Here is a 26,907-nt window from a genome sequence, read left to right as displayed (position 1 = left end):
TATAGTTTTCCATTGGAAATTTGAGGAAATATTTTTGGTATCCAAAACTTATTACCCCGTTAAGTAAATAAGTTACTGACATCACTGATAAATGACTGAAGTTCCAACAAATTTCTTTGCTGTTTCATTATATTCTTGATAATGAAAATAGAAATATCAACCAACATTTATTTCAACAATAGGCAAAAGATATGAATGTAAATTTTACCAAAGATATGTGGGTGGTAAATAACATTTTAAAAATGTTCGATTGAGATCATGAGTCATTAGATAAATGCAAGGTAAAGCCACAATGAGATTCTACAACTACCTGCCTGTTAAAATGGCAAACATTAAAAATGCTGATCATAGCAATTATTGGCTAGTATATGGAAGAATTGGACCTCATTCACTGCTGGGGGAAAGTAACATGCTATAGGCACTTTAGAACACAATTTGTTGGTTTCCAAAAATTTAAATATTCCCCTGACTTGTAACAAAGGTATTGTACTTCTAGATTTTAGGAAATGAAAGCATAGACCCATCTGAAGACCTGTATATTCAAGGTCATAGCTTAATTTGTAATAGCCAAAAACCCATGTCATGTAACATAAAAGGGTTAAAAAATTCTAGTACATTTGAATAAGGATTCTGGGAAGATAGTAGATAGGAAGCAATAAGGAAGTCATCTCCCTACCCTGACAACAATTATACTGGCAGAATGTCTACTGTAACTATTTTGGAACTCTGGGGTCCATTGAAGGCTTATAACTTCCAGAGGAAAGCATAAGCAGTAGTAAATTGCAGCTATTTTGGGCCAGTATCAGTCTTTAGCACTGTAGCAGCTACCCATCCCTTATCCACTTGCCCTGTCAGGCAGCTATATGTGTGTCCTTGGAGCAGCTTGCATGCAGTTTTTGGGAGCCTGGGTAGGATCCCACTCTACAAATATTGGGGATCTGTGCTCTAAACTGATTGCAGAGGTGAAAACATAGAAGTGGGCAGCCATTTGTACAACCCTTATCCAATTGTTGCAAGCCCCTCCCTCTGTGGCTGAAGTGACTTCCAGGGAACTTAAGGTACCACATACCTTTCCTCTTCATTTTTCTTTCTCTTCTCTTGGGAGCCAGATATTTAGGATTAAGACATCTCAAAGCAATCACATATACAGTAGAATTTTAAAAGTTAAGGCACAGGTTCAGAAAAGACCCTGAGATACACCACACGCTGTTCCCCAGTAGAGACAGCCTATGACAATTAAACAAATTAAGTAAAAATGGCAAACCCTGGGAAAAGATGAAGAATCTGATTTCCAGAGTTAACACAGTACTAAATTTAAATGTCCAGTGTTCAAAAACAAAAACAACCCAACAGCCAAAAACAAAACCACAAGAAACACACACACACAAAAAACCCCCAAACAAAACAACAGAAAGAAAAAAACAAGGCCCACTTTAAAAAAAAATTCAGAAACTGTCTCTTAAAAAGACATGATGGCAGTTCTATTATACAAACATCTATCTCACAGATGGTCAAATAACTAAAGGAAGACATGGAGAAGGGCAGGAAAATGATGCATGAACAAAATGGAAATATCACACAAACACAAAACGAAATAAAAAAAATTCTGGTGCTAAAATTACCATAACTGAAATGAAAAATTTGCTAGAGGGATTCAAAAGCAGATTTGAGACTACAGAAGAATCAGTCAACTTCAAGATAGGAAAATCAAAAGAAAGATTGAAGAAAAGTGACCAGAATATAAAGCACATCTGGAACACCTTTAAGTGAAACAATATACATGCTGTGGGAGTCCCAGGAGGCGAACGAAAGGAGAAGAGGGATAACTTGAACTTGATTTGAACCCCAATTTGATGAAATACATGAATAGAAGTATCCAAGAATCTCAGTGAACTCCAAGAAGGATGAATTCAAAGAGGCTCAAACCAAGACAAATTACAATCAAAACACAAAGAGAAATTTGAAAGGAACAAGAGAGATGACTTGTCATGTACAAAGGATACTCAATAAGATTATCCACAGATTCTTCATCAGAATCCTTAAAGCCAGAAGGCAGTGGGCTGGTATATTCAAAGTGCTGAAAGAAAAGAAAAATGATAACCAAGAATTGTATATCTGGCAAAATTGTCTTTCAAAAGTAAGGCAGAAATTAATTCCCAGATAAACAAAATCCAAGGAAGTTTGTTACCACTAGATATGCCCAGCAAGAAGTGCCTAAAGGAGTCTTTCACTTGAAACCAAAGGACATTGGACTAATGCTAAGCAATATGAAGGAATAAGATCACTTGTAAGGATAAATACATAGGTAATTTTAAAAACTACCATTATTGTACCTTTAATTTATAACTCCATTTTTAAATTTCTACATGATTTTAAAAACTCATGCATTTTTTTTTTTTTGGTAAGAAGTTCATGCATTTAAAAACAAATATTAAAAAAAAAAATAAAATAAAAACAAATATTACCCTATGTTTTGGACATAAAATGTATAAAGATGTAATTCTGGGATATCAATAACTGAAAGATTTGGGGATGGAATAGGATAGGGTAGAGTTTTTATATGGTATTGAAGTTAGGCTGACATAAATTCAAATTAGAATATTTATAATTTTTGGATGTTGAACATAATCTCCATGGTAACCACTAAGAAAATAGCTACAGAATATACACAAAAGGAAATGAGAAGGGAACTAAAACATTTCACTTAAAAAATAAAAAACAGAAGATACTAATATAGGAAATGGAGGACAAAAAAGATGCAGAAAAAAAAGCAAGGTGACATAAGTAAATCCCTCATCAGTAACTACTTTAAATGTAAATGGACTAAACTCTCCAATCAAAAGTCAAAGACTGACAGAAGAGACGTTTAAAAAATTATCCAACTATATGCTGTCCACAGAGACCCAATTTACAGCCAAAGATACAAGCATGTTGACAGTGAAAGAATGCAAAAATATTCCATACAAATAAGTTCCCAAACAAAAAAATTTACAACACAAATTTGGATAATTTTATATCATAATAAAAGGTTCAGTAAGAAAGTGTAACAATTACAAACACTTGTGAAACTAATAATGGACCAAGAAAATATATGACTTAAAAATTGGCAAGAAGAAATAGTTTTACATTAGATGGAGACTTCAATACCCTGTGCTCAACAATAGACAAAAGTCATTAAGGAAATAAAGGTCTAGAACAACACAATAAACCAATCAGATCTAATGGAAATGTACACAATACTCTAACCACCACCAACAGAAAACACATTGTTCTCAAGTGCACATGGACATTTCCATGATAGACCACATTAGGCCACAAATTAAGGCTTAATAGATTTTAAAAGATAAATATGCAAACTATTTTCTCCAACCTCAACAGGATGAAGTTAAAAATTGATAAAAAGCAAACTGGAAAATTCATAAATTTGTGGAAATTAAACACAGGTTTAAACAATGGAACCAAAGGAGAAATCACAAGGAATATTAGAAAATTTTTGGAGATGAAAGAAAGCAAAAATACAGAGCACCAACTGGGTGGCTCAGTTGGTTAAGTATCCGACTCTTGATTTTAGCTCAGGTCATGATCTCAGGATCCTGAGATTAAGCCCCGGGTCAGGGCTGTGTTCAATGCAGAGTCTGCTTAAGATTCTCTCCCTGTTGGGGCACCTGGGTGGCTCAGTCAGTTAAGTATCTGCCTTTGGCTCAGGTCATGATCCCAGCATCCTGGGATTGAGCCCCATATTAGGCTCTGCTCAGCAGGAAGTCTGCTTCTCCCTCTCCCTCTCCTGCTTCCCCTGCTCATGCTCACATGCTTGCGCTCCCTCCCTCTTACGCTGCCTCGCTCTCTCATATGAATAAATAAAATCTTAAAAAGGAAAATTCTCTCCCTCTCCCTCTGGATCTCCATTTTCTGCTTATGTGTATGTACTCTCTCAGCATGCGCGCTCTCTCTCTTTCTCTCTCAAAAAAAAAAAGGATAAGAAAAACACAACATATCAACATTTATGAGATGTAGCAAAAAATGTATGAAGGAGGATGCTTACATTAAAAAAGAAAGATCTCAAATCAACAACCTTAGTTTACAACTTAAAGAACTAGGAAAAGAACTAAACCAAGAGCTAGACAAAGGAAATAAATAATAAAGACTACAGATTTAAAAAATAGAGAATAGAAAAACAATACAGAAAAATCAACAAAACCAGAAGATGGTTCTTAAAAAGATTAACAACATTGACTACCTTTAGCTAGAATGACTAAAAGACTCAAATACTAAAACCAGAAGTAAAAGTGGGGACATTACTACCAATTTTACCAAAGTAAAAAGGATAATGAGAGTACTCTGGACAATTGTACACACAAAAAAATGGAACCTAAATGAAATAGACTAAGCCCCAGAAACAAATCCTGTCAAGACTGAAGCATGAAGAGAATATCTGAATAAACTTATAATTAGTATAATGAATATACAACCAAAAACCTCCCCACAACAGACAAAGCTCTGGACCCAATGACTTTATTGGTGAATTCTATATGTTAAAGAAATAACACTAACCTTTGTTAAAATTTTCAAAATACTAGCAAACAGAATTTAGCAGCACATTGAAAGGATTATACACTATGTTTAAGTGGGATTTATTCTTGGTATGGAAGGAAGGTTCAACATACGAAAATCAGTGTAATACCCCACACTAATAGAAGGAAAAAACAGGATCCTCTCAAATGATGCAACCCCCCCCCAAAAGAAACCCACATTTGACAAAATCCAACTCCTGCAAGATAGAAACACTCAACAAGCTAGGATAGATGGAAACCACTTCATATCTATCTAGCTAGATACTATTCAGAAATTAAAAAAAATTTTTTTCAAAGAAAAAACAAGTGGGAATGCCTGGGTAGCTCAGTGGTTGGGTGTCTGCCTTTGGCTCGGGGCATGATCCTGGGGTCCCAGGATAGGGTTCCACGTTGGGCTCCCTGTATGGAGCCTGCTTCTCCCTCTGCCTGTGTCTCCACCTCTCTGTCTCTGTGTCTCTCTTGAATAAATAAATAAAAAATCTTAAAAAAAAAAGCAAAAAAACAAGTGTTGGTGAGGATATGGGAAAACCAGAACCCATATATACTGTTAGTAGGAATGTAAAATGATAGAGCAACTGTGGAAATCAGTATGGAGGTTCCTCAAAAAATTAAAAATATAATTACCATAGGATCCAGTAATTCCATTTCCAGATATGTCTAACAGAACAGAAAGCAAGGTCTCAAAGAGAGATTTCTACACCCATGTTCGTAGCTGCATGATTCACAATAGCTGAAAGATGGAAATAAAATATCCATTGATAGATGAATAAAAAGCAAAATATGGCAGAAATACAATGTTATGAATACATACTATGCATCCTTAAAACGAAAGGAAATTCTGACACATGCCATAAAACATGGATGAACCTTGAGGACACTAATGCTAAGTGAAATATACCAGTTACAAAAAGACAAATACTAGATGACTCTATTTATATGATGTACCTGAAGCAGTCAAATTCACAGAAACAGAAAGTGGAAGGGCAGTTTCCAGGGGTTTAGGCGATGGTGGTGGTGGTGGGGTCTTTGGAATTATTGTTTAATGGGTACAGACTTCCAGTTTTGCAAGATGAAAAGAGCTCAGGATGTGAATGGTAGTGCTGGTTGTACAATATGAATGTACCTAATACCCCTGAACTATGCACTTAAAGATGGTTAAGATGGTAAATTTTATGATGTATTTTACCAGAGATTTTTTAATTTAAAAATTAAGCATAACAAACTGTGATGGATCTCAAGAGAGCACCACTCACAGCAAAAGGAATGAGCTGTTCATACATACAGCATGGATAATCCTCAAGATAATTCTGTTGTGGAAGAAAATAGACCAAAAATAGGGTAGAAATACTTTATGATTCCAGTTGTATAAAATTCTAAGGAAGGCAAACATATCTATAGTGGGAGAAAAAAAAAGGTAAATCAATAGTTTTTGGGAAGGCAAGGAGGGAAAGTAAAAGGCACGAGGTAGCTTTGTGGGTGATGGATAGGTCCACCGTCACAGTTCTGGTGTTGGTTCCCTGAGTGTTTACTTACTGAAAAACTTATTAAATTGTGCACATCAAATATGTACAACTATTGCATGACAATTATATCAATAAAACATTTTAGGAAATTGTTGCACATAAAAATCTGATCTCCCATTCATTTTAGAAAATTAGATTTGCCAACCCTATATTGACTCTGCTCTCTTTCTCTGTCTCTGAAGCCTTGGTTGCAAAAATGGCTGGCTATGTCACAAATGCTACATCCCTGGAGTACAAGATTACCTTCTCTTACCCCTATTCTCCTGCCAATGCAGCAATGGCCATGACACAAATAGTGCAGAGAGCCTTAGTATGCACAAAACCTTTCGATTTTTGCTCTGGGGGTGACCTAAGCCATAGGGCAGAGGTCTAGAGGTCCTGAGAATTTCTGCAGAGCCCGAATCCTGAATGCAGAGTCACATTCAAAGGAACATTTGTGGATGCACTTTTAGAACAGGTACATTCCCTCTAGTTTGCTGTAGACTTGCCTACTCCATTATTACCCGCAGTTTTTCCATACAAATTATGGTCTCAATTGGTCCCAGTAAGTCTTACAATTAGGAAACCTGTATACCAGATGCTAAAATTCATGGCATATGGCTCCTTGGAAGGTGCCAGCCAGGTAAACAGTATCTGGGAAACAAGAGGCCCTATTCATGTTGCTCCCAGATGCAGTGGAGGTTGTCACAACTGCCCTGTCCTCGGAGTAATCTCTGGCTCACAAAAATTCATGCCATTCAGATTGCATTAGGCCCACAAAGTCCTACCATCTTCCCCTGGAGGCCTTGAGCAGCAACACAGAGGAGGCCAAATTTAGACTAAGAGCTGTTCTCCAACCATCCTGCTCTTCCCTTAGAAGCAATACGTTTAAGAGGCCCTTTTAGTTTGGTAGACCTCAACTGTTCTCAACCCACTCCACAGTGATCAAGACACATGAGATTTAAGGTGGCTTTATCACTAAGGCAATGCAAAGTAGGTAGCTGTTGGGATGGGTAATGTGGAGATCGGATAAATCCACCATGAGCATCGTATGAGATCAGCCATGTCCTTGAAAGAAGGGAAACCTTCTCCACAAGCTGCCAGCAGAACTCAGCTCAGGTCTTCATGGTCAAAGATGGGTCATGTCCACAGCTACACTGGTCAGAGGGAGGGAATGACATCTCCCTGTGGCCTCAGGCTCCTCTGGATTCCCTCCTGGGAGAGAGGAGTCTGAATACAGAGACTGGCTGACCCACGCTCTTGGAGACCTGCCAGAGCTAAACGGCTTCTACCACAAACACTCGCAGTGACAAAGGTCTGATAGAGTCCATGGTGAGAAAATGCTACTTTATTCCAGAAAGCTTCCAACATAATTAGCATTCATAGGGAATCTGTCCAGTGTGGACATTGGGATGAACAAGGTTCAACCTCTGGCTGATGGCCCCCTTATAAAGACTGTTCTCAGAGCTCATCTCCACTGCACATCGCTGTGCTGGAGGAGGGTGCACATTTTCTGCACTCCTTTCTCTGGTGTGAATTTTCTGGTGCCGGACGAGGGTAGGCCTCTGGCTAAAGGCTTTTCCACATTCACTGCACTTATACGGCTTGTCTGATTTGTGAACCTTCTGGTGCTGCCTCAGATTAGATCTTTGCCTGAAGGTTTTCCCACATTCCAGGCACTCATAAGGTCGCTCGCCAGTGTGAAGCCTCCGATGGTTATTAAGGCTAGAGCTTTGGTTAAAGAATTTCCCACATTCAGGGCACTGATAAGGCCTCTCGCCAGTGTGAAGTCTCCGATGGCTATTTAGGCTGGAGCTCTGGCTAAACAATTTCCCACATTCGATGCACTCATAAGGCCGTTCCCCAGTGTGGACTCTCTGATGCTTCATGAGGTCGGAGCTTCGGCTGAAGGCTTTCCCACATTCACTGCACCTGTAAGGCCGCTCGCCAGTGTGGACTATCTGGTGTTGGATGAGACTGGCGATGTGGCTGAAGAATTTCCCACATTCATTGCACTTATAAGGTCTTTCTCCAGTGTGAACCCTCAAGTGTTTAATGAGGCTGGAGTTGCAGTTGAAAGACTTCCCACACTCACTACACTCATGAGCGCTTTTGCCAGTGTGAACCCTCTTATGATGAATGAGGTTGGAACGCTGGCTGAAGAATTTCCCACATTCACCGCACTCATAAGGCTTCTCTCCAGTGTGCACCCTCTTATGCTGAATGAGGTTGGAGCTTCGGCTAAAGAATTTCCCACATTCACTGCACACATGAGGGCTTTCCCCAGTGTGAACTCTCTGATGTTTAACAAGACTTGAGTGTTGGCTAAAGAACTTCCCACACTCGCAGCACTCATAGGGCTTTCCTCTGTTGTGATCTCTCTGGTGCTGAAAGAGGCCAGAGGCGTGGCTAAAGAATATCCCACATTTGTTGCATTCATAAGGCCTTTCTCCAGTGTGGGTTCTCTGGTGCTGAATAGGTGTGGGTTTGTCGCTGAAAGCATTCCCAAATTCACCGCACTTGCTGTGGCTTTGCACAGTGTGACCAGTGCTCTGGGGTGGCTCCTCCACTCTGTGAGCGACCTGATGCTGCGGAAGGTCAGATGTAGCTGTCCCACCCACAAAGTCCTTCCCACCCTCCCTGACTGTAAAAGGTTCTTTTGATGTGTCATCTCTGCAGCTCTTCACAAATGAGGCCCTGTCCTCATCCCTTCTGACAGGCTTGTCTATACTCTGCTGCATCTGATGCTTGTAAAGGTTTGCTCTGGACTTGGACTCTCTCCCAGGTGCCTCACACATGTATGGTTTCTGGCTGGAATGTGTTGCCTGGTGTTCAGCCAGGTGCAAAATGTCTCTCAAGTGTAGGCCACACATGTCACAGGAGTAGTCCTTCTGCTTGGACAGAGCCGCCTTGAGCTTCCTGTCCTGGGACACTCCTGCTACAGACACACTATGCTCAGCCTCTGTTGCACAGCAAAAACCTGAAAACAGAGAAATGCTGGTGAAGTTACTAGGAGCTCTGATGGAAGGAAGCAGCCCCATGACAAAGGCACCCCTGACCCTGGAATGGGTCCTCAGGATAGCTGGCAAGACGAGAAGCCTGAAGTCAGGGTAAGGGATGATCTGCTCTGCAGTACCGTGATTGGCAAGGTCACAAACTAAGGGTGGCCTTGCCAGGACCAAGGACACAAGTATGGGCACAGTATTGGGACAAAAGGTGGGGTCTTCATCTCACTTCTCTAAAGGCTTTTCAGCAGGGCCTTAGCTATTGCTAACCCATAAGCCCTGTGCAGAACGGCGTGTCCAGGCCCAGGAAAATCTGATTGCAACTGAGTAGCCACTGTTTAAGGACTACGAAAGGGAAATATGCACATATCATGACATTAAGTGTATGTCCTGGTGGAGACAGTCACAGGGGGAGCTGTGGAAAGAGTGAGTCAGGGGTCACAAGTCAGAGCAGAAATGACAAATGGGCGATGTGTCAAGAACAGGAAAGGTAGAAGAGAGATGTGGCCATGGGCTTGGGCACCAAAACAAGGATGAACATGAGAAAAGCTGCAGGTGTGATGTGAGGATGGTGGTGATGTCACCTGCCCCCTCACCCCCCACTCACCAGAGATGGGTCCGCTGTATGCCCCTCTTGCCATGGCTGAAGTCATGTCCACCCTGTCAGGTACCCATGGCTCTGCCCCCATCTGCAGCTGGGCAACTATGTAAGACCTGAAAGACGTAAGTCCTGAGGGAAAGACATGGCAGCTAAGTGGCCAGCACTTGGCCAGGTGAACTACCTGATGACAGACCACAGGAAACAAGGTGAAATATTACAAAAGGAACACACAGTGTTCCCAGCAGTCAGGCCCCAGGACACATCAGCTCAAGGACAGGGTCACCCAGGCAGAGAGCAGCCGAGCCAGCCAGGATCCATGGGGCTACATGCAAGACTCCTCACTTCTGGCCCCTTCCCCACAATGCTTTGGGGTAGCAGGTGTTGGGGTGGCTCAGGGAGAGGATGGGACACTGCACATGGCACAGGCCTCCAATGTGCACCACATATCCTGGGAGAACTGGGAAGGAAGTGGTGCCACAGTCTGGCCATAGGAAGGAACAGGGGACAGGCAGCGTGAGCTCAGGACATCAGGTGGGTGGGAAGGCCTTACCCAGCGAGGCTATAAGTGCAAAGTTCTCCAGCATCACGTCGCAGTACAGGAGTCTCTGAGCCTCATCAAGGAGCCCCCACTCCTCCTGGGAGAAGTAAATGGTCACGTCCTCAAAGGTCACACAGCCCTGCCATGATGGGGACAGTTCATGCCATGATCAGCTTCTCTCCTCAGGACTCCCTTGTCTGTCCCCTGCACTGCCTCCTCCCTAGCTCCCAACTCAGAGGAGACTCAAGGCCCTGGTTCCACTGGTGTTTGCGTTTTTCTATGCCTCGTCTGACCACTGTGGTGGTCCACAACATCAACAGGCAGGGGGGAGAGAGACACCAGCTATGCTCTGGGCCCGAAGTGCAGGACTGAACCCCCTCCTTTGTGGGCCCCCCTCCTATGTCATTAACAGACAAACATGGACTCAATCTTCTCCCTTAATTGCCAGTCACAAGGTCCTGGGCCAAGAACTTGGACTGCACCTTCCTCAGACTCTGGACCACACTGCTGCATCCCCATTGTCACCGTGCCCTCCCCCATCTCAGCCCACATCATAGCCATCGCCATGGACCCTCATGTTACTCCACACATGACATCTGGAAAGTTCTTGGCAAAGACAACCATGATCCCATCCGGGATGGCTCCCACCGCCAAGGGCAACACTCGCCAGGGAGTTAAAGGTCCCTTTGCCTGGTCCTTTCCTGGCTTCAATCCAAAGCTATGCAGAGCCACACATATCAGATACCCTTGGGCCTCTTGCACATGGGTTCTCCTACCCCCACCCACTCAGGGTCACCTGCTCCCAGCTGACACCATTTGCCCCTAAGCTAATTCACCAGCCCAACTGAAAACCCCCGGCCCCACCAAGGGGCACCACAAAGTCCTGCTGAGGATGTGGAGGGGTGACTAAGCTCCAATCTCCATTACTACTGATCCTCTCCATCCCATCCATCTCTACACCCCCAGCCACACCCCCTTTCCCTACAGAGCACCACTACCACCACCACCACCACCACCACCACCACCACTACTCTTCCATGTCAGTCTTCATGAAGCCAAACAAGCCAACCATGCTGTCCCAGCAACAGACCCAGTGCTCAGTTCTCAGCCCCCACCTTCCTCTTTCCCGCTGAACGTCGTTGCCCCCAGGACCTGAAGGTTCGGACGCACAACCACATGCCACATTTTAGATGTTTTAGCTGCAGAATAACAGCCAAGGCTGTTTATACTGAGCTCGCTATGGCAAGGGAGAGAGCCGCCGTCGCTCGAGTTTTGGCAGACCCAAAGGCAGGCAGGGGAGTGGGAGAGCTGAGTAGCAGAAAACAGAAGCCTTCAAGTGTGCGCTGACGGGGCGGGGCTGGCACGGGGAAGCTGGAGCCAGGCTAACCAGAAGCGGGTCCCCTGTGTGACTGGTTAGGGGTGTACATTTGGTTCTACTTGGAAGAGAAGAGAAGAGAAGTTGGAAGCAGGAACAAAAATTAGAGAAGCTGTCAGTGGTTAATGAAGCCCTGGTCATCTGGGGCCAGTTGTTAGAGAAGCTATTGTTCCTGGCTTGTCACTGGAGATAGCAATCTGGCTTCCTGCAGTCTAACGTGAGCAGGCTAGCTTCCTGGGTTGTTTATTGTAGATAAAGAGGTTGGTTTCCTGGGCAGGTCCCTGCAGGTTGTGGGTCGGAATTCTATTTTTGTATAAGGCCTAGCCTTTGTCCCTTTGTGTATTCAGTCCTTCATAACCTTAACTCTATGGCCCCCAAACACCCCATAACTGGTGTCTAGCTGCCCGCTCCGCTCCGCTCAGGGGTCTCTGGAACACCAGAGCTCAGCGGCGCCAAAACCTCACTTCTACTTTTATATTGAAAATTCCTTCTACAACCAACTTTCCCATCCAGCCTTCCAGCTGCTGAAGCCCAAAACCATCCCTTCCCTTTCTCACCTTCCACGTCAGAACATCTGGTCAGCCTGACTTAAAAGAGGGATCCAGAATCCAGTGACTTCCACCTCCAGCCCCTGCAGCGCCCACCCGAGCCAGCGCAGCGGCGGCTCCTGCTCTCCCTGCCTCCACCCTTCCCCCGGGTCAGCTTTCCACTCCGCGTCCACAGGGAGCCTGTCAGGACCCGAGTCAGATCACCTTCCTCTTCTCCTCGCGACCGGCTGTGGCTCCCACCCCCTCAGAACAGAGGCCCAGCTCCTCTGCCCGCCATCCGGGGCTCCCCGTCTCCCACCTGCTCTCCGGACCCTCAGCTCACTCTCCCCGCCAAGCATTTGCACACGCCCGTCCGTGTGCCCGGGAAACCCTTGCTCGCCTCCTGCCACTGGATTTCGGAAGTGGGAAGCGCCCGGTATCCTCTCCGGCCTGGATCCAGCACCCCAGGCGGGGCGGGGCTCCCCTCCAGCGCCCCCAGACTCCAAAGCCGAGGAGAGGCGGGCGAGGCTAGCGGACAGACAAGGCCCCCGCCGCGGCGGCTACCTGCGCACTCACCTGCGCCGGGTCCCCGAGCGCCGCCGCCGCCGCCATCGGTGCCCGGGCTCGCAGCGGATCCGCCCGGGACTCGGCCCCCCGGGCTCCCCGGCTTCTCCCGCCCCGGGCGCGGCGGGCCTCGGGCCTCGGGCTGGTGCACGCGCGGGGGACGCGGGGCGGAGCAGGGTCCCGGCTCCCCGGCCTCGGCCCCTGGCTCCGGAAAGGCCACGGGGGACGCGGGCGCGCACCCCCGGCCCGGCGGGGACTGGCGGGCCTGGGACGCAGGAAGTTCCCGCCCCGAGCGGCGCCCGGCTCCCGGCTGTCATTGGCCCCGAGCCAGGCGCGGACTCCGCGTTCAGTCCCCCGCCGGCGCTTCCCGTCCCGCCCACGGCCGCGCTGGGGGACGGAGCTGGGGGGGCGTGGGGGGCAAACCTGCCGGGGGGCGGTGCTGAGGGCGGCGCTGGGTGGAGGGGCGGGGGCGGGGCTGGGTGGAGGGGCGGGGGCGGTGCTGGGTGGTGGGGCGGTGCTGGGGGCGGTGCTGGGGGCGGTGCTGGGTGGCCGGGGCGGGGCGGGGGGCGGGGCTGGGTAGTGAGGCGGTGCGGGGGCGGTGCGGGGGCGGTGCTGGGTGGTGAGACGAAGCTGGGTGTAGGGGCGGTGCTAGGCGGTGGGGCGGTGCTGGGTGGAGGGTGGTGCTGGGAGGAGAGGCGGGGGACGGTGCCAGGGGGCGGTGCTGGGTGGAGGGGCGAGGGGCAGGGGCGGTGCCAGGAGGTGGGGCGGGGCGGGGGCGGTGCTGGGGGCGGTGCTGGGTGGAGGGGCGGGGCGGCGGGGGCGGTGCGCGGGCGGTGCCGGGCGGTGGTGCTCGGAGCGCGATGCTGCGGGGGGCGGTGCCGGGAGGGCCGTGCTGGGTAGTGGTGGGGCTCGGGTCTGGGAGGCGGTGCTGCGTCGTGCGGCGGGGGGTGTGGGTGGCGGTGCTGGGAGGGCCGTGCGAGGTCGTGGTAAGGGGGGCGCGGTGCGGAGTGGTGAGTGGTGATGCGGAGGTGGCGGTGCCGGGTGCTGGGGCGGTGCTTGGTGGTGGGGCGGGGGGCGGTGCTGGGGTGGCGGGAGACCGGGGCGGTGCGAGGGGGCGGTGCTGGGGGTGGTGCAGGGGCGGGGCGAGGCGGGGATGCGAGGGGCGGTGCCGGGGTGTCCGTGCGGAGGGCGGGGCGCGCGCCTGCTCCCGGCGTCTCGCTGGTTCCCGCCGGTCCTCGGCGTCGGGGGCGCGGGAGTTCTGTGTCGGGGGCTGTCCCGGGGCTTCTCTGTGCCGGGAGCCGCGTCCCAGGCGCCCGCGGGGGTGCGCCACGGAGACCTGTTTGGGCCTCCACCTCTCGGACCCTCGGGAGGGCCCAGGCTGGCCCTGACGGACGAAGCTAACGCCTGATCTGCGGGATCTGTAGGTTCACTCAGTGCTTCTCAAACCAGCATCAGCATCGTCTGGAAATTTGCTAAAAATGCAAAGTCTTGGGCAACAACCCAGGCCTAGGGACTCGGAAATTCGGCGGCTGGGGCCCGGCCTTCCGTGTGTGGACAAACCCTCCAGGGGACTCCAATTTGAGAAAGGGGAGCCTTGGTAGGGTCACAGGGCCCACACGTATTTACTGCGGGGGACCTGAGCCATTAGCAGCAGGATCTGTAACGTCGTCGTCAGGGGTCACGAACCCCCTTGTGGGAGGGCAAACGGAGACCGCGCTCCACAAATAATGACTCAGCAAATAACTGCATCGGTGATGGTGTAATACTTACATGAAAGCACACTTTTAACCATTTGGCTGTTTTATTATTTAAAATACATTATAGAAAAAAATGCATCATGCAGGAGAGTTTCACAAACAAGTCTACTGCGCAAAGGACGGATTCTTACAGGTCACTTGATTCAACATTTGAGAGCATCAGGCTGAAACCTCCTCAGGCATGAGTGGACACAATGGAACTGACATGGTTTCTTTCAATGGTTTCAAGTTCAATACATTACTCACGTCTAATTCTCAGGGATTAAAGGAAAAAAATTCAGGACACTTGTTGAGAATAAGACAGACGGTTCAGAGACCCTATTGTGCTGGGAATAGGAACCACTGCAGTGAGAGCTTGTAGTGAGAGGGATTGAGATCAACTCCAGGTAGAACAAGGAAAATGGAATTTATAGCAAAGCAACAGGTGGGGTTGGGGATGGGAAATTACTAAAAGAAGACTTCAGAAGATAAGAGGGGTTCTGGCTAAACCAACCTAGCAGAATTATTGCTGAAGGCAGCCTAGGAGGATCAGATGTCACCAGGGGGGTGTTGGGGAATGAGGGACCTGATCAGATATCACCAGTGATCAATACGGAGGGTAGTTCTGGTCAAACTGACTTTAGGATTCTTGCTACAATTAGACAATGCAGAGAGGACCATGGAAGTCTGAAAGTCAGGCCCCTGCAGAGAAGAGAATTCAGAACAGACTAAGTAGAGGTTGATCAAGGGGAATATCTTTGTCACAGGAACCAAAACTTTCCCCTCCTGACTACCCTGTGGCATTCAGAGCAGCCAGATCCAGGTACAAATATATGATCACGAGATATCCCAGCTTGGTGTCCAGTGGCTGGAGGGGACCAGGCCTGTCCTCATCAATGCTGAATCGGCCCACCACCTGAAGCTTCAGCCCACCAGGGAGCACTAACTCCTGGAGAGGTGGAAACAGCGGTCCAAGGAGGCCATACCAGGATGAGGCACAAAGGGAAGATGTAATGGAGACACAATTTCACAGTTGCTTCCGTCCATTTTTCATTGCCCCAAATTCATTTATGTGGTTCAAATTAAATGTAAGGGAAGCTGGGTGGACAGAAAGAGAAAAAGCAATTGGTGAGCATATAACCAGTTTCAAGACAATCCATCAGTTTGGTAACCGCATACTCCTCTTTTATTCCTCCTACGCATTCAATACTCATTAACTCTCTTTTATAGGACAACCCCAAAACCTCATCCAGTCACTACCTCAATTTCAGTCTTAGACCTTAGGCTCCTAACCTAACCTATAACTAGGAGGCTATAACAAAATAGGTTACTTGTCACCTCTCACTCCCACTGTAAGTTGTGGTTTCAGGGACACTATGCAAGGATCTTTTCAAACTACTGAAGAAATTCCTGCCAATCTAGATTTCTATACATAGCAAAAGTGACTCTCAAGAAAAAAAGATCTGAAATAAGATTATTTCAAGCCCCAAATGAAAATTTTAGTGGAAAATTAACTCACATAATATGCAATTCTAATGACTATAATTTAAGAGCAATGAAAATGATTCCAGGTGAAATCTTTGGGGTGATGGGAATGAAGATGTGAGAGACGAGTGTGTCTGTGGATTCGTGTAACTGTTCATTCTCTGTATAACATGTGAATATTATCTCCTGCGGAATTTAAATGATGGCATTACCATGCGTACCATAAAGATCATAGTAGTGAAAATGGGACAAAGTGATGAATATTCCAAGTTCCCTATACTGTCCAGGAGGAAGATAAAGGTATTTATAACACTCTGTGCTAATGTGTTGAAATAAGTATTTGTAATTTTTATTTTTTTATTTTTATTTATTTTTTATTTTTAAAAAGATTTTATTTATTTATTCATGAGAGACAGAGAGAGAGAGGCAGAGACACAGGGAGAGGGAGAAGTAGTCTCTACACACGGAGCCTGATGCGGGACCTGATCCCGGGTCTCCAGGATCAGGTCCTGGGCTGAAGGCAGCGCTAAACCGCTGAGCCACCCGGGCTGCCCAGTATTTGTAATTTTTAGCTTAAATAAAATAAGTAGGGGCCCTTTTAGGCTGTTTTACATTAGAGTCCACTGTGTTATGCTTTGAAGACAGGGGAACTGAAAGGATCCCATTTTTAAGACTGCTCTTTTTTTTGTCCTTTTCCTGCTTCTATTCTTGCTAGAAGCTGCACCCCCACCTCACATATGCCTTCATGTATGTCCTCCTTGTGAAGGTCAAGGAGTTAATGATTTCTTTGGAATCTTCTAGCATAATGGCTGACATCTAAAGGGGTGACCAAGTGAGATCATCATGTACATTTTCCAGGGCCACTGATTCTGGACACCTTGGGGCCAAGACTCCTGGCCTGAGGGTATAAGTGACTTATGGGGGACACTTGAGCACTTGTCCTTGTTAGATTGGTTCCTGGATGCCTAAGGATACGTACACCAGACCACCATCCTCAATAAAACTCCAGACCCCCAAACAAAGATGAGAATCTCTCTCCTTTCCTTTCTGAGTGTCCCAGATGTTCCATCTGTATCTGCCCTGTCTACAACTGCAGTAAACGCTGCTCTCACTTCCTGAGGGCTCGTATTTGATTTCCATCCTGGATGAAGCCAAGGATGCTCTTAGCTGGTCTTGTGTGACCCCCTCTGGGTCCTCAGACCTGGCTTACCTGCCTCACTTTCTAGGGGTTTTGACAAATATATAATATCATGTGTGGTGTCTGAAGGGAGTGTCTCTTCTGATCAGATGAGGGCCCCCAAATGTGGAGCAACAATTGGGTGGAAGCCAGTGGCAGGGGCCCTGAAAGAATTCACCCGAGGCATAACACAGGAGATAGAAGTTTACGGAATACCCTGCAAGGGAGCAGTGGGCAGGACAGCAGAGGAGAGGCTGTCTACCAGGAGGCAGTGGGTAGGGACTGTTTCTAAAGGGGAAGAGGAACAGTTATGACAATATATGGAATTCTCCATTTTTGGTAACTGTGCCTGGTTGTAAGTAGCGCATTGATCAGTTAGGGCCTGTAGATGTTTTGAGGCAGGTCACGTGATGACCTGTCTGTATTCACCCAGGTGGTCACTGTGGGTCCTTTCTACATTCCATCGCTCAAGTCCATTTGCCTAAAAAAGCGACCTCTACATCATCCATTCACCATCATATAGTTTCATACAAAATACTTCCACTGCCCTAAATAATAAAATCCCATGTTCCATCTCTTCATCCGTCCATCCCCTGTCAACCCCTGCAAACTCCTTGTAACCATGGACCTTTTTTACTGCCTCCATAATTTTATCTTTTCCAGAATGGCATATAGTTGGAATCATACAATACTTAGCCTTTTTGGCCTGGCTTCTTTCACTTAGTAATATCCATGTAGGTTTCCTCTAAGTCTTTTCATAGCTTGATAGCTCTTTTCTTTTTAGCACTGCATAATATTCCACTGTCTGGTCATACCATTGTTTACATATCCATTCACCTACTGAAGGACATCTTGGTTGCTTCCAGTTTCTGGTAATTATGAACAAAGCTGCATGTGCAAGTTTTTGTGTGGACTTAAGTTTTCACTTCTGAGTAAATACCACAGAATACAGTTGCTGGATTGTGTGGTATGACTCCATTTAGTTTCGTAAGAAATTGCCAAACTGTCTCCAAAGCAAATGTACCATTTTGTGTTCCCCTGCCCCAAGCAATGAAGTAGAGTTCCTGGTGCTTCACATCCTCACCAGCATTTAGTGTTGTCAGTGTTTTGGATTTTAGCAATCCTAATAAATACGTAGTGGTATGACATTTGCTGTGTTAATTTGCATTTCCCTATTGATACCTGGTGTTGCGCGTCTTTTCATATGCTTGTTTGCCCTCTGTATATCTTTGGTGAAGTATCTGTACAATCTTTTGCTGTTTTTTATTGGGTTGTTTACTTTCTCTGTCGACTTAACAGTCCTTTGTTTGTTTTAGCTCACAGTCCTTTATCAGACATACCTTTTGCAAAAAATCTCCTCCCAATCTGAAGCTTGTCTGGTTCTATTGCCAGTGCCTTTCACAGAGCAGAAATTTTTAATTTTGTTGAAGCCCCGTTAGTCAATTTTTTCATTCATGGGTCGCCCTTTGGTACTGTATATAAAGTCACAGCCAAACACAAGGTCATTCAGATTTCCTACTGTTTTAATTTTAGGTCTGTTTTAAATTTAGGTCTGTGAACAATTTTGAGTTGATTTTTGTGGAGACAAAAGGTCTGTGTCTAGATGATGATGATGATTATTATTATTATTATTTTTATTATTTTGTATATGGTTGTCCACTTGTTCCAGCACCACTTGTTGAAAGGATTACCCTCTCTCCATTGAACTGTCTTTTCTCCTTTGTCAAAGATAAGTTGACTAGATGTGTATGGGTCCATTTCTGAGCTCTCCAAGACCACTATGCAGTTCTCGAGTTCTCAGCAGACACTGACTGGGTGTCCTATGAATCTGACTCAATTCTGACACTCTTTACTGGGAGTTAGCATCATAACCTGCAGATTAAAGGCTCAGTCTCATAAAACAGTTCCCTACTTTAGATTCCAATTCCAAGTCCAGATTGTTTCCTATGCTACTGACTGAATGAATATAAATCAGAGGTTCCCACAACCTCCTCCTTGGATCTGATTATTTGTTTTTTTTTTAAGATTTTAAATTTATTTATTCATGAGACACACACACACAGAGGCAGAGACATAGGCAGAGGGAGAAACAGGGTCCTTGCGGGGAGCCTGATGTGGGACTTGATCATTACTTGAGCCAAAGGCAGACATTCAAGCACTGAGCCACCTAGGCATCCCTGATCATTTGTTAGAATGGCTCACAAAGCTCAGGGAAACCCTTACCTAAAATTTCCAGTTTATTATAAAGGCTATTATAAAGAATACTGACGAACAGCCTGATGAAGAGGTACATAGGGACAGGTTTGGAAGAGTCTCAAATAAATGCAGGAGCTTCTATCCCCATGAAACTGGGGATACACATACCCTCAAGGTATGTGGATGAGTTCGCCAAACTGGAAGCTCATCAAATCTTGCTGTTCAAGGTTTTTTATAGAATATCATCTGTAATGACCCCCACCTCCCTTCCCAGAGATCAATTCAGCTGGAGCTGAAACTTCCAACCTTAAATCACCTGATCTCTCTGGTGATCAGCCCCATCCTAAGGCTATCCTAAGGAACCCCATCCTAAGTCAGCTCATTAGCAGAAACTCAGGTGTACTCAAAAAGGGTTCCTTATTTTTTTTTTAATAAGATGTACCTGCTTTTATGTATTTCTTTATTTTTAAAGATTTTATTTATTTGAGAATGAGAGAGAGAGTGCATAAGTAGAGGGAGGAGCAGAGGGAGAGGAAGAAGCAGGCTCCACTGAGCAGGGAGCATGACTCAGGGCTTCCAAAGGCAGATGCTTAACTGACTGAGCCACCTGGGTGTCCCAAAAGGGGTTCCTTATGAATAACAAAGACATTCTTATCACTCAGGAAATTCCATGGGTTTTAGAATTTTGTTCAGGGACCAGAGACAAAAACTAAATGTATTTTTTATTATAGCAGAGTACCTTTGATTAGATGTGGGGCAAATGACACTTTACCTCTATGATCTTCTTGCCCAAGTCCTGTAACTCCAGTCTATGAGAAAATCATAAAACAAATTCCCATAGAGGCACATCCTATAGCATACCTGACCACTACTACTCAAAACTGTTAAAGTTATCAAAAACAGGAAAAATCATAGACGCGGTCATGGGCAAGTAGGGCCTGCAAAAACATGACAACTGAATGCAACATGGCATCCTGGATGGCAGTCTGATGCATAGAAAGGGCATTAGGTTAAGAACTCAGGAAATTTGAGTAAACTATGGGCCTCACTTAATAATAATATATCAACATTGATTCATTCATTGTAACAACTGTAATCAGATAATGTAGGATGTTATATGCATATGGGAGAGGTATATAAGAACCCTCTGTACTAATTGTTCAGTTTATTTTGTAAATCTAAAAGTAGTCTTTTTTTAAAAAAAAAAGTTTAAAAAATTTATTCATTTGACACACACACAGAGAGAAAGCACAAGCAGGGGGAGCAGCAGGCAGAAGGGGAGGGAGAAGCAGACATCCCACTGAGCAGGGAGCCCCATGCAGAGCTCCATTCCAGGACCCCGAGACCAAGACCTGAGCTGAAGGCAGACACCCAACCAACTGAGCCACCCAGGCACCCCTAAAAGTAGTCTTAAAAAGCATAAAGTCTATTACTAGTTTTAAAATTCTGGGTTCTCTTAGACTTTACAAGTGTGATATGGCCAGAGGATATGTCAAGAAAAGTGTCAAGAAAAGTGTGAGGATAGAGGATCAGATCCATAGAGCTTCTGTCTGCAGTTAGGGAAATTGGGACTTGCATGTATGAACCCTCCCAATGAAGGTCAAGGTTCATTGATAGTGTTGTCTCCAGAGAACCAAATCTCCAACTCTATATGTCGACTAGTTTAGATGAGAAGACAGGAGGAAAAAACAGTGTAACGAGTTGATAGGTTTAGGTATAGTTAATAAGCCCATTGCAATATTTGAGAATGTCTGAATTGACCAAATTGGCATCTTCTGTAGCCCATGTCTATGTGGGAATTCTCATAGATGTTAATTAATTATCCCATAGAAGAAGAGTTGCTGTGGCTTTGTAGGTAGAGCAGAAAGTCATCAAAGCCAAAGATAAAACCTTGGACCGTGAAAGACCGAGTTTCTTTGAGAGTTTTGCAATTTTAGATTTAATAATCCATTTGCCCACTCAATCAAGACAGGGCAAAAGGAATAGCCCAGACAGAGAAAAATTGTTCTAATAGAACAATTACAACAATCGTAGCAGTAGCCCTCCTACATAGGAAAGCTTTGATCCAATGAGAGAACACATGAATAATGATAAGGACATTTCATAACCATAATATATAGGAAATGGAATAAACTGTAATTGCCAGTAGGAAAAGGGTCCTGCTGGAGGTGGCTTTCTTCCTTGCCCCACCATTACAGCTTGACCAGGATTATGTTTTCAGCAGATGGGGCAAAAAGATACCCATTGGTCCAGGTAAAAAGTAAAAATTTCCCAGCAATACCAATACTAGGAGCTGATCTAGTTTTCTTTCCCATTTTGTGAAAGTTATATACTACATTTCAGGCAAGGGATTGAGGAGAACTTGAATGTCCAGCTGGGTTTCTCCAAAGTTTATCTGAATGCAAAGACATCCAGCTTGTTTCCAACTTAATCTTATGGGCTTTGAACTGAGAGCTTTTCATTTCTTCTATCTGAGGGTCAGAAGGTCAGCAGAATAGATTTAATATTGTGTCTGGTTGTTGTGGGAATTGGGACAGATTCATGAGTTGCTGGATTAGCGTGTTTATGAGCTGCTAGCTTTAGCAAGATCCCCCTTTGCTTTGGGATCTTATTACCCATATGAGTTTCTATTTTTAAATATGTCCACTTCTTTTGGTAATAATAAATCCTCTAAGTGATCAGCCACAGGCTTCCCATGTTTAATTGCTGTTCCAGTGCAGTCATAAATACCAGTCAGGTAACTGCTAATTTTAAAAATAAAACTGTCAATTGTTTTACCAGCAAAATAGGTTTATTCAGAATTTCAGAGAATTGCAATTCAAGACACACAAGCTACAGGAAAACTATAGGCAAGTCCAAAGAACAAAGGAGAGGACCAGTCTTTTATGGAGAAAAGGGGGAAGTTGGGAGGGGCTGTTGAAAACAAAAAATCCATTGGAATAAACCGGGAATCCAGAGTGTAGTGGCTTTTCTTTTTTAAAAAAAAATATTTTATTTATTTATTCATGAGAGACACAGACAAGCAGAGACATAAGCAGAGGGAGAAGCAGGCTCCATGCAGGGAATCCGATGCGGGACTCAATCCCAGGACCCTAGGATCATGCCCTGGTCCAAAGGCAGGTGCTAAACCACTGGGGCACCCAGGCGTCCCATAGTGGCTTTTCATTGGCTGTGTTGTGACAGTCTCTCATTGGCTGGGCTGTTGCCAGGTGGGGAGAAAATCTTCCTTCCCCCTGCTGGGATAGTCAAGTAGGCTTCTTCCTCTTGGAAAATGCAAGTTATGTGTCTTCCTGTTGGTTCTGCAAAGGGCTGTGAGGAATATTACAGCATGAGAGCTCCTTCTGGCCTCCCAGCTCCATTTTATTTTTTAAAGACTTTATTTGGTTTTATTTTATTATTATTTTATTTAGTTGGCCCCATGCCCAGCATGGAGCCCAATATGGGGCTTGAACTCACAACCCTAAGATCAAGACTTGAGCTGAGATCAAGAGTTGGACGCTTAACCGACTGAGCCACCCAGGCTCAAGTCCATTTTAAATGAGATTTCTTTATTCAGCTTCACATTTACAAGGAATGTAAGGTTTCAAGGGACAAAATGCAACCTTACTGTCCAGGTGTAATACTTAGAACATGATATCTCCCCTGAGGGAAAAATCCTTTTCCTCAGGACTATCAAGACCATCCTTAATTACCCTCTGCCTGAAACAAAAAGACAACTCTGGGGCTTTCTAAGATTAATTGGATGTTGTAGGAAGTAGATTCCTAATTTTTCTAATGTGGAATCCCCTTTAGATGGCATAATTTAGGAATCTCTGCTTGACCCCCTACGTTGGCACTCACTTTCCATGATGGCATTCAAATCCTTAAAAACCTTCCTTTCCTCTGCCTCCACCTTGAAGCAAACAAACTTTGCCGTTTTCCTTATTCACTCAAGAGAGAGAAGGACATGCTTTAGGTGCCTTATCTCAGAAGCTTAAGGGAAACTAAAGACCCATTGGATATTTTAGCCTCACTTCAGAGTGCATGGCTGAAGCTTTTTCTTGTTTTAGAGCAGTCATGACAACAGCAAAATTTGTTCAAGCTACAATGGATTTTGTGTTGGGTCATACTCTGACTTTTCTGTATCCCATGATCCCAGATCCTTCTCCTAACTGAAACACCCCTCCATTTTTTTTTTTTACCTCTCACCTTGCCTCTCTGAAGATTCATTTGCTCTCTCCTTCTCATGTTACCATTGCTGGTTGTTCGAAATCTTAACCTCATGCTCTTCTTCCTTTCCTAATAGGAGGATATCTATGTGACCGCATTGCAGTCACTGAAACTTAACCCTTCCTCATCCTGATCTTTTAGAGGTTCTCCTTACAGACCCAGAACTCACCATCCTTGTTGATGGATCTTATCTCCTCACCTCGGAAGGAACATTCCAGCCATTGGAATGCCATTACAGATTTCCAGAACCTCATAAATATGAGTCTCAGCCTGACACAAAATCATTCCAGGTAACAGAATTCATTCCAGATAGCAGAACTCATGATTCTCACAAGGGCCTGCACTTTAGTTAAGAATAGGAGAATTGAGGCACCTGGGTAAGCTCAGTTGCTTAAGCATCTGCTTTCAGCTCAGGTCATGATCTCAGGTTCCTGGGATCAAGCCCCATCTTGAGCTCCCTGTTCAGTAAGGAATTTGTTTTCCCCTCTCCCTCTGCCCCTGCTCCTGCTCTCTCTCTTGGTCATGCACTCTCTCCCTCTCAAATAAATACATAAAATCTTAAAAAAAAAGAATAGGAGAATTAATGTCTGCATAGATAGCAGATAGCTTTTGAGCTAGTACTGTGGAACTGAATAAAGGGAACACCATTTGAAATGGAGCTGGGAGGCCAGAAGGAGGAGCTCTTATGCTGTAATATTCCTCACAGCCCTTTGCAGAACCAACAGGAAGACACATAACTTGCATTTTCCAAGAGGAAGAAGCCTACTTGACTATCCCAGCAAGGGGAAGGAAGATTTTCTCCCCACCTGGCAACAGCCCAGCCAATGAGAGACTGTCACAACACAGCCAATGAAAAGCCACTACACTTTTGACTTCCAGTTTACTCCAATGGATTTTTTTGTTTTGTTTTGTTTACAATAGCCCGTCCCAACTTCCCCCTTTTCTCTAGAAAAGATCATTCCTCTCTTTGTTCATTGGATTTGCTTATGGTTTCGCTGTAGCTTGAATGTCCCAAATTGTAATTCTCTGCTATTCCTGTATAAGCTCATTTTGCTGGCAAAATAATTGACAGTTTTATTTTTAAGGTTAACAGGAGCCAGAGCTTCTAATAAGTATTAAATATCTGACTGTGAGTTACTGAACTTAGTAGAACAAAGAAGGTCATCCACATACTGACTGAGCTTTAAATGCTAAGAGAAGCCCAGATTCTTCAGATTTACTTTTTTTTTTAATTTTTATTTATTTTATGATAGTCACAGAGAGAGAGAGAGAGAGGCAGAGACACAGGCAGAGGGAGAAGCAGGCTCCATGCACCGGGAGCCTGACGTGGGATTCGATCCCGGGTCTCCAGGATCGCACCCTGGGCCAAAGGCAGGCGCTAAACCACTGCGCCACCCAGGGATCCCAAGATTCTTCAGATTTACACTGGAATGTTTTCCAGGTAAAATAAATGGAGACTTTGGAAAAACCCTGGAACATGACTGTCCAGGTATACTGTTGATTTTCACATGTGAGGGTGAGTAGGTATTGGGAATTAGATAAAAGAGGATCTGCTGAAGAAAGCAGAGCGTAAAGCAACAATGATGAAATAAGTTACGTCAGAGGATATAGAAACAAAGAGTGTTGGGGTTTGGGAAAAACAATATGTATTTTACAATTTTTTTTTATGACTCACTGTTCTTGGACAAATTGGTAACCCTCCTTTCCATCTGGTTTCTTTACAGGTAAAATAGATCTGCTGCAGGGGCTGGATGTGGAGATAAACAGCCCTTTGTCAAGTAACCAATGAGTAATTGGTCTGAGACCACAAATTATATCATTTTTAGGGTACTGCATTGAGTTAATTTAGGGAGAAACATAGTGAGGTCTGTATCCATTTTTATAGGCTCTGCCTCTCAGAAGTGTCCTACATCTGTCATTCCTTTAGTCTGAACTGGGTCAGGAATGTGAATGAGCATGTCCTGGATGTGGGGCTTATCTAGAGCTTGGAGAGCTCTGAGAGGCAAAAAAAAAAAACAAAAAACAAACAACAAAAAAACACATAATTGTGGCAGAGGGCACAACAAATGGAGGAGGAATCTAGAACTTCAAAGGCCAGTTTCTTGGGTGCACATTAAATATTAACATTACAATTAGAAATTAAATCTCTGCCTGATAGCTTACAAGAAGTTGTGGAGCTTGACAAAAAAGGCTGTGTTGAGCATCATGGGGTCTGAGAGACAAAGAAAGGGCTTTTTGAAGGGATAAATCACGTGGTAAATTATCTACTTTCACTACAGAGGTGAGTTGTGTACTCTGAGGAATTATGGTGGGGAATTCGGAGATGTTGAGGGTGGAGTAGGTGGTACCAGTGTCCACCAGACAGGTGGTGTCCATTGATCAAGATGATCATTTAACCCAGTCTATTCACGGGTGTCTGGGGGAGGACAGGAACAGATTCCTTAGAGGGGAGTCCTTTGGAGTATCAATTGCAGGTGACAGGTGATCTTTGAGAGGTTGCATAGCCTTGGATAAGGTGGATTGAGATCATTGAATGACCTGATGAAGGTTGGGCCAAAGGGGCCAAAGGGGATTTGGGATCTCCAGGATTCAAAGTCCCTTGGAAATAAATCAGTTTGGGGAGACCCCAAGAACTCTAGGGAGATGATTGTAGTTCCAAATTATCCTTAATGAAATTCCACCTTTTCTGAAATGTTAGAATTAGTGCTATCAAGGCAGAACGTATGATCAAGAACAGAGGAGGTGAGAGGGCATCCAGTGGAGCGAGAACTTCTAATGGGATTAGACAAGTATTCAAATAAACAAAAGAGGTTTCACAAAAGAGCTGGGGAGATTCTCGTCCATCCAAAAACTCAGAAGATTCCTGCTCAACAGAGTCAGAGATCAGATGCCCACTCAAGAGCCAAAGAAAAAACTTTTCATTCAAAGAGAATCAAAGTGGGCACCTGGGTGACTCACTGGTTGAGACTGCCTTTGGCTCAGGTCATGATCCTGGAATCCTGAGATCGAGTCCCACATCGGGCTCCCTGCATGGAGCCTGCTTCTCCCTCTGCCTGTGTCTCTGCCTCTCTCTGTGTGTCTCTCATGAATAAATAAATAAAATCTTAAAAAAACAAAACCAAAGAGAATCAAAGTAACTCTTTACTGCACTACAACAGGTGCATGTCTGGAGCACTGGATTAGGGATTGTAGTTTATAGTGTGGATCCACATTTCCCCAATGCAGAAAGGACACAAAGAATACACGAAGCTGGCATGAACACCGGCGGTGAAGGTAGAAGTACCTGAAGAGGTGCAGTCAGCACTCCATCTGAGTCATAGCGCCAGAAAACTGTCCAAAAAAAAAAAAAAAAATCCAACTGCATAAGGAAAGACTATTCAAGAAGTCTTATAATCACACATTCCAACTATAAGATCTCTGA

General features: G+C 44.9%; 1 protein-coding gene across 1 annotated transcript; it reads right to left on the bottom strand.

The window, feature by feature from the left end:
• Window positions 1–154: 154 nt before the first annotated feature.
• On the bottom strand, window positions 155–25,862 carry ZNF792 (zinc finger protein 792). Its single transcript, XM_072785318.1, has 7 exons — window positions 25,781–25,862; window positions 25,650–25,698; window positions 13,393–14,092; window positions 12,696–13,331; window positions 10,230–10,356; window positions 9,686–9,808; window positions 155–9,053 (listed from the first exon to the last, which is right to left on the bottom strand). The coding sequence occupies exons 1-7, from the start codon at window positions 25,860–25,862 to the stop codon at window positions 7,447–7,449; spliced, it is 3,324 nt and encodes a 1,107-aa protein (XP_072641419.1). The 3' UTR covers window positions 155–7,446.
• Window positions 25,863–26,907: the final 1,045 nt, after the last annotated feature.

Source organism: Canis lupus, chromosome 1 (genome assembly GCF_048164855.1).
Source record: "Canis lupus baileyi chromosome 1, mCanLup2.hap1, whole genome shotgun sequence".
NCBI classification, from domain to species: Eukaryota; Metazoa; Chordata; class Mammalia; order Carnivora; family Canidae; genus Canis; species Canis lupus.
The sequence above is the reverse complement of the archived record's forward strand: the minus strand, read 5'-3'. Positions and strand labels throughout refer to the sequence as shown.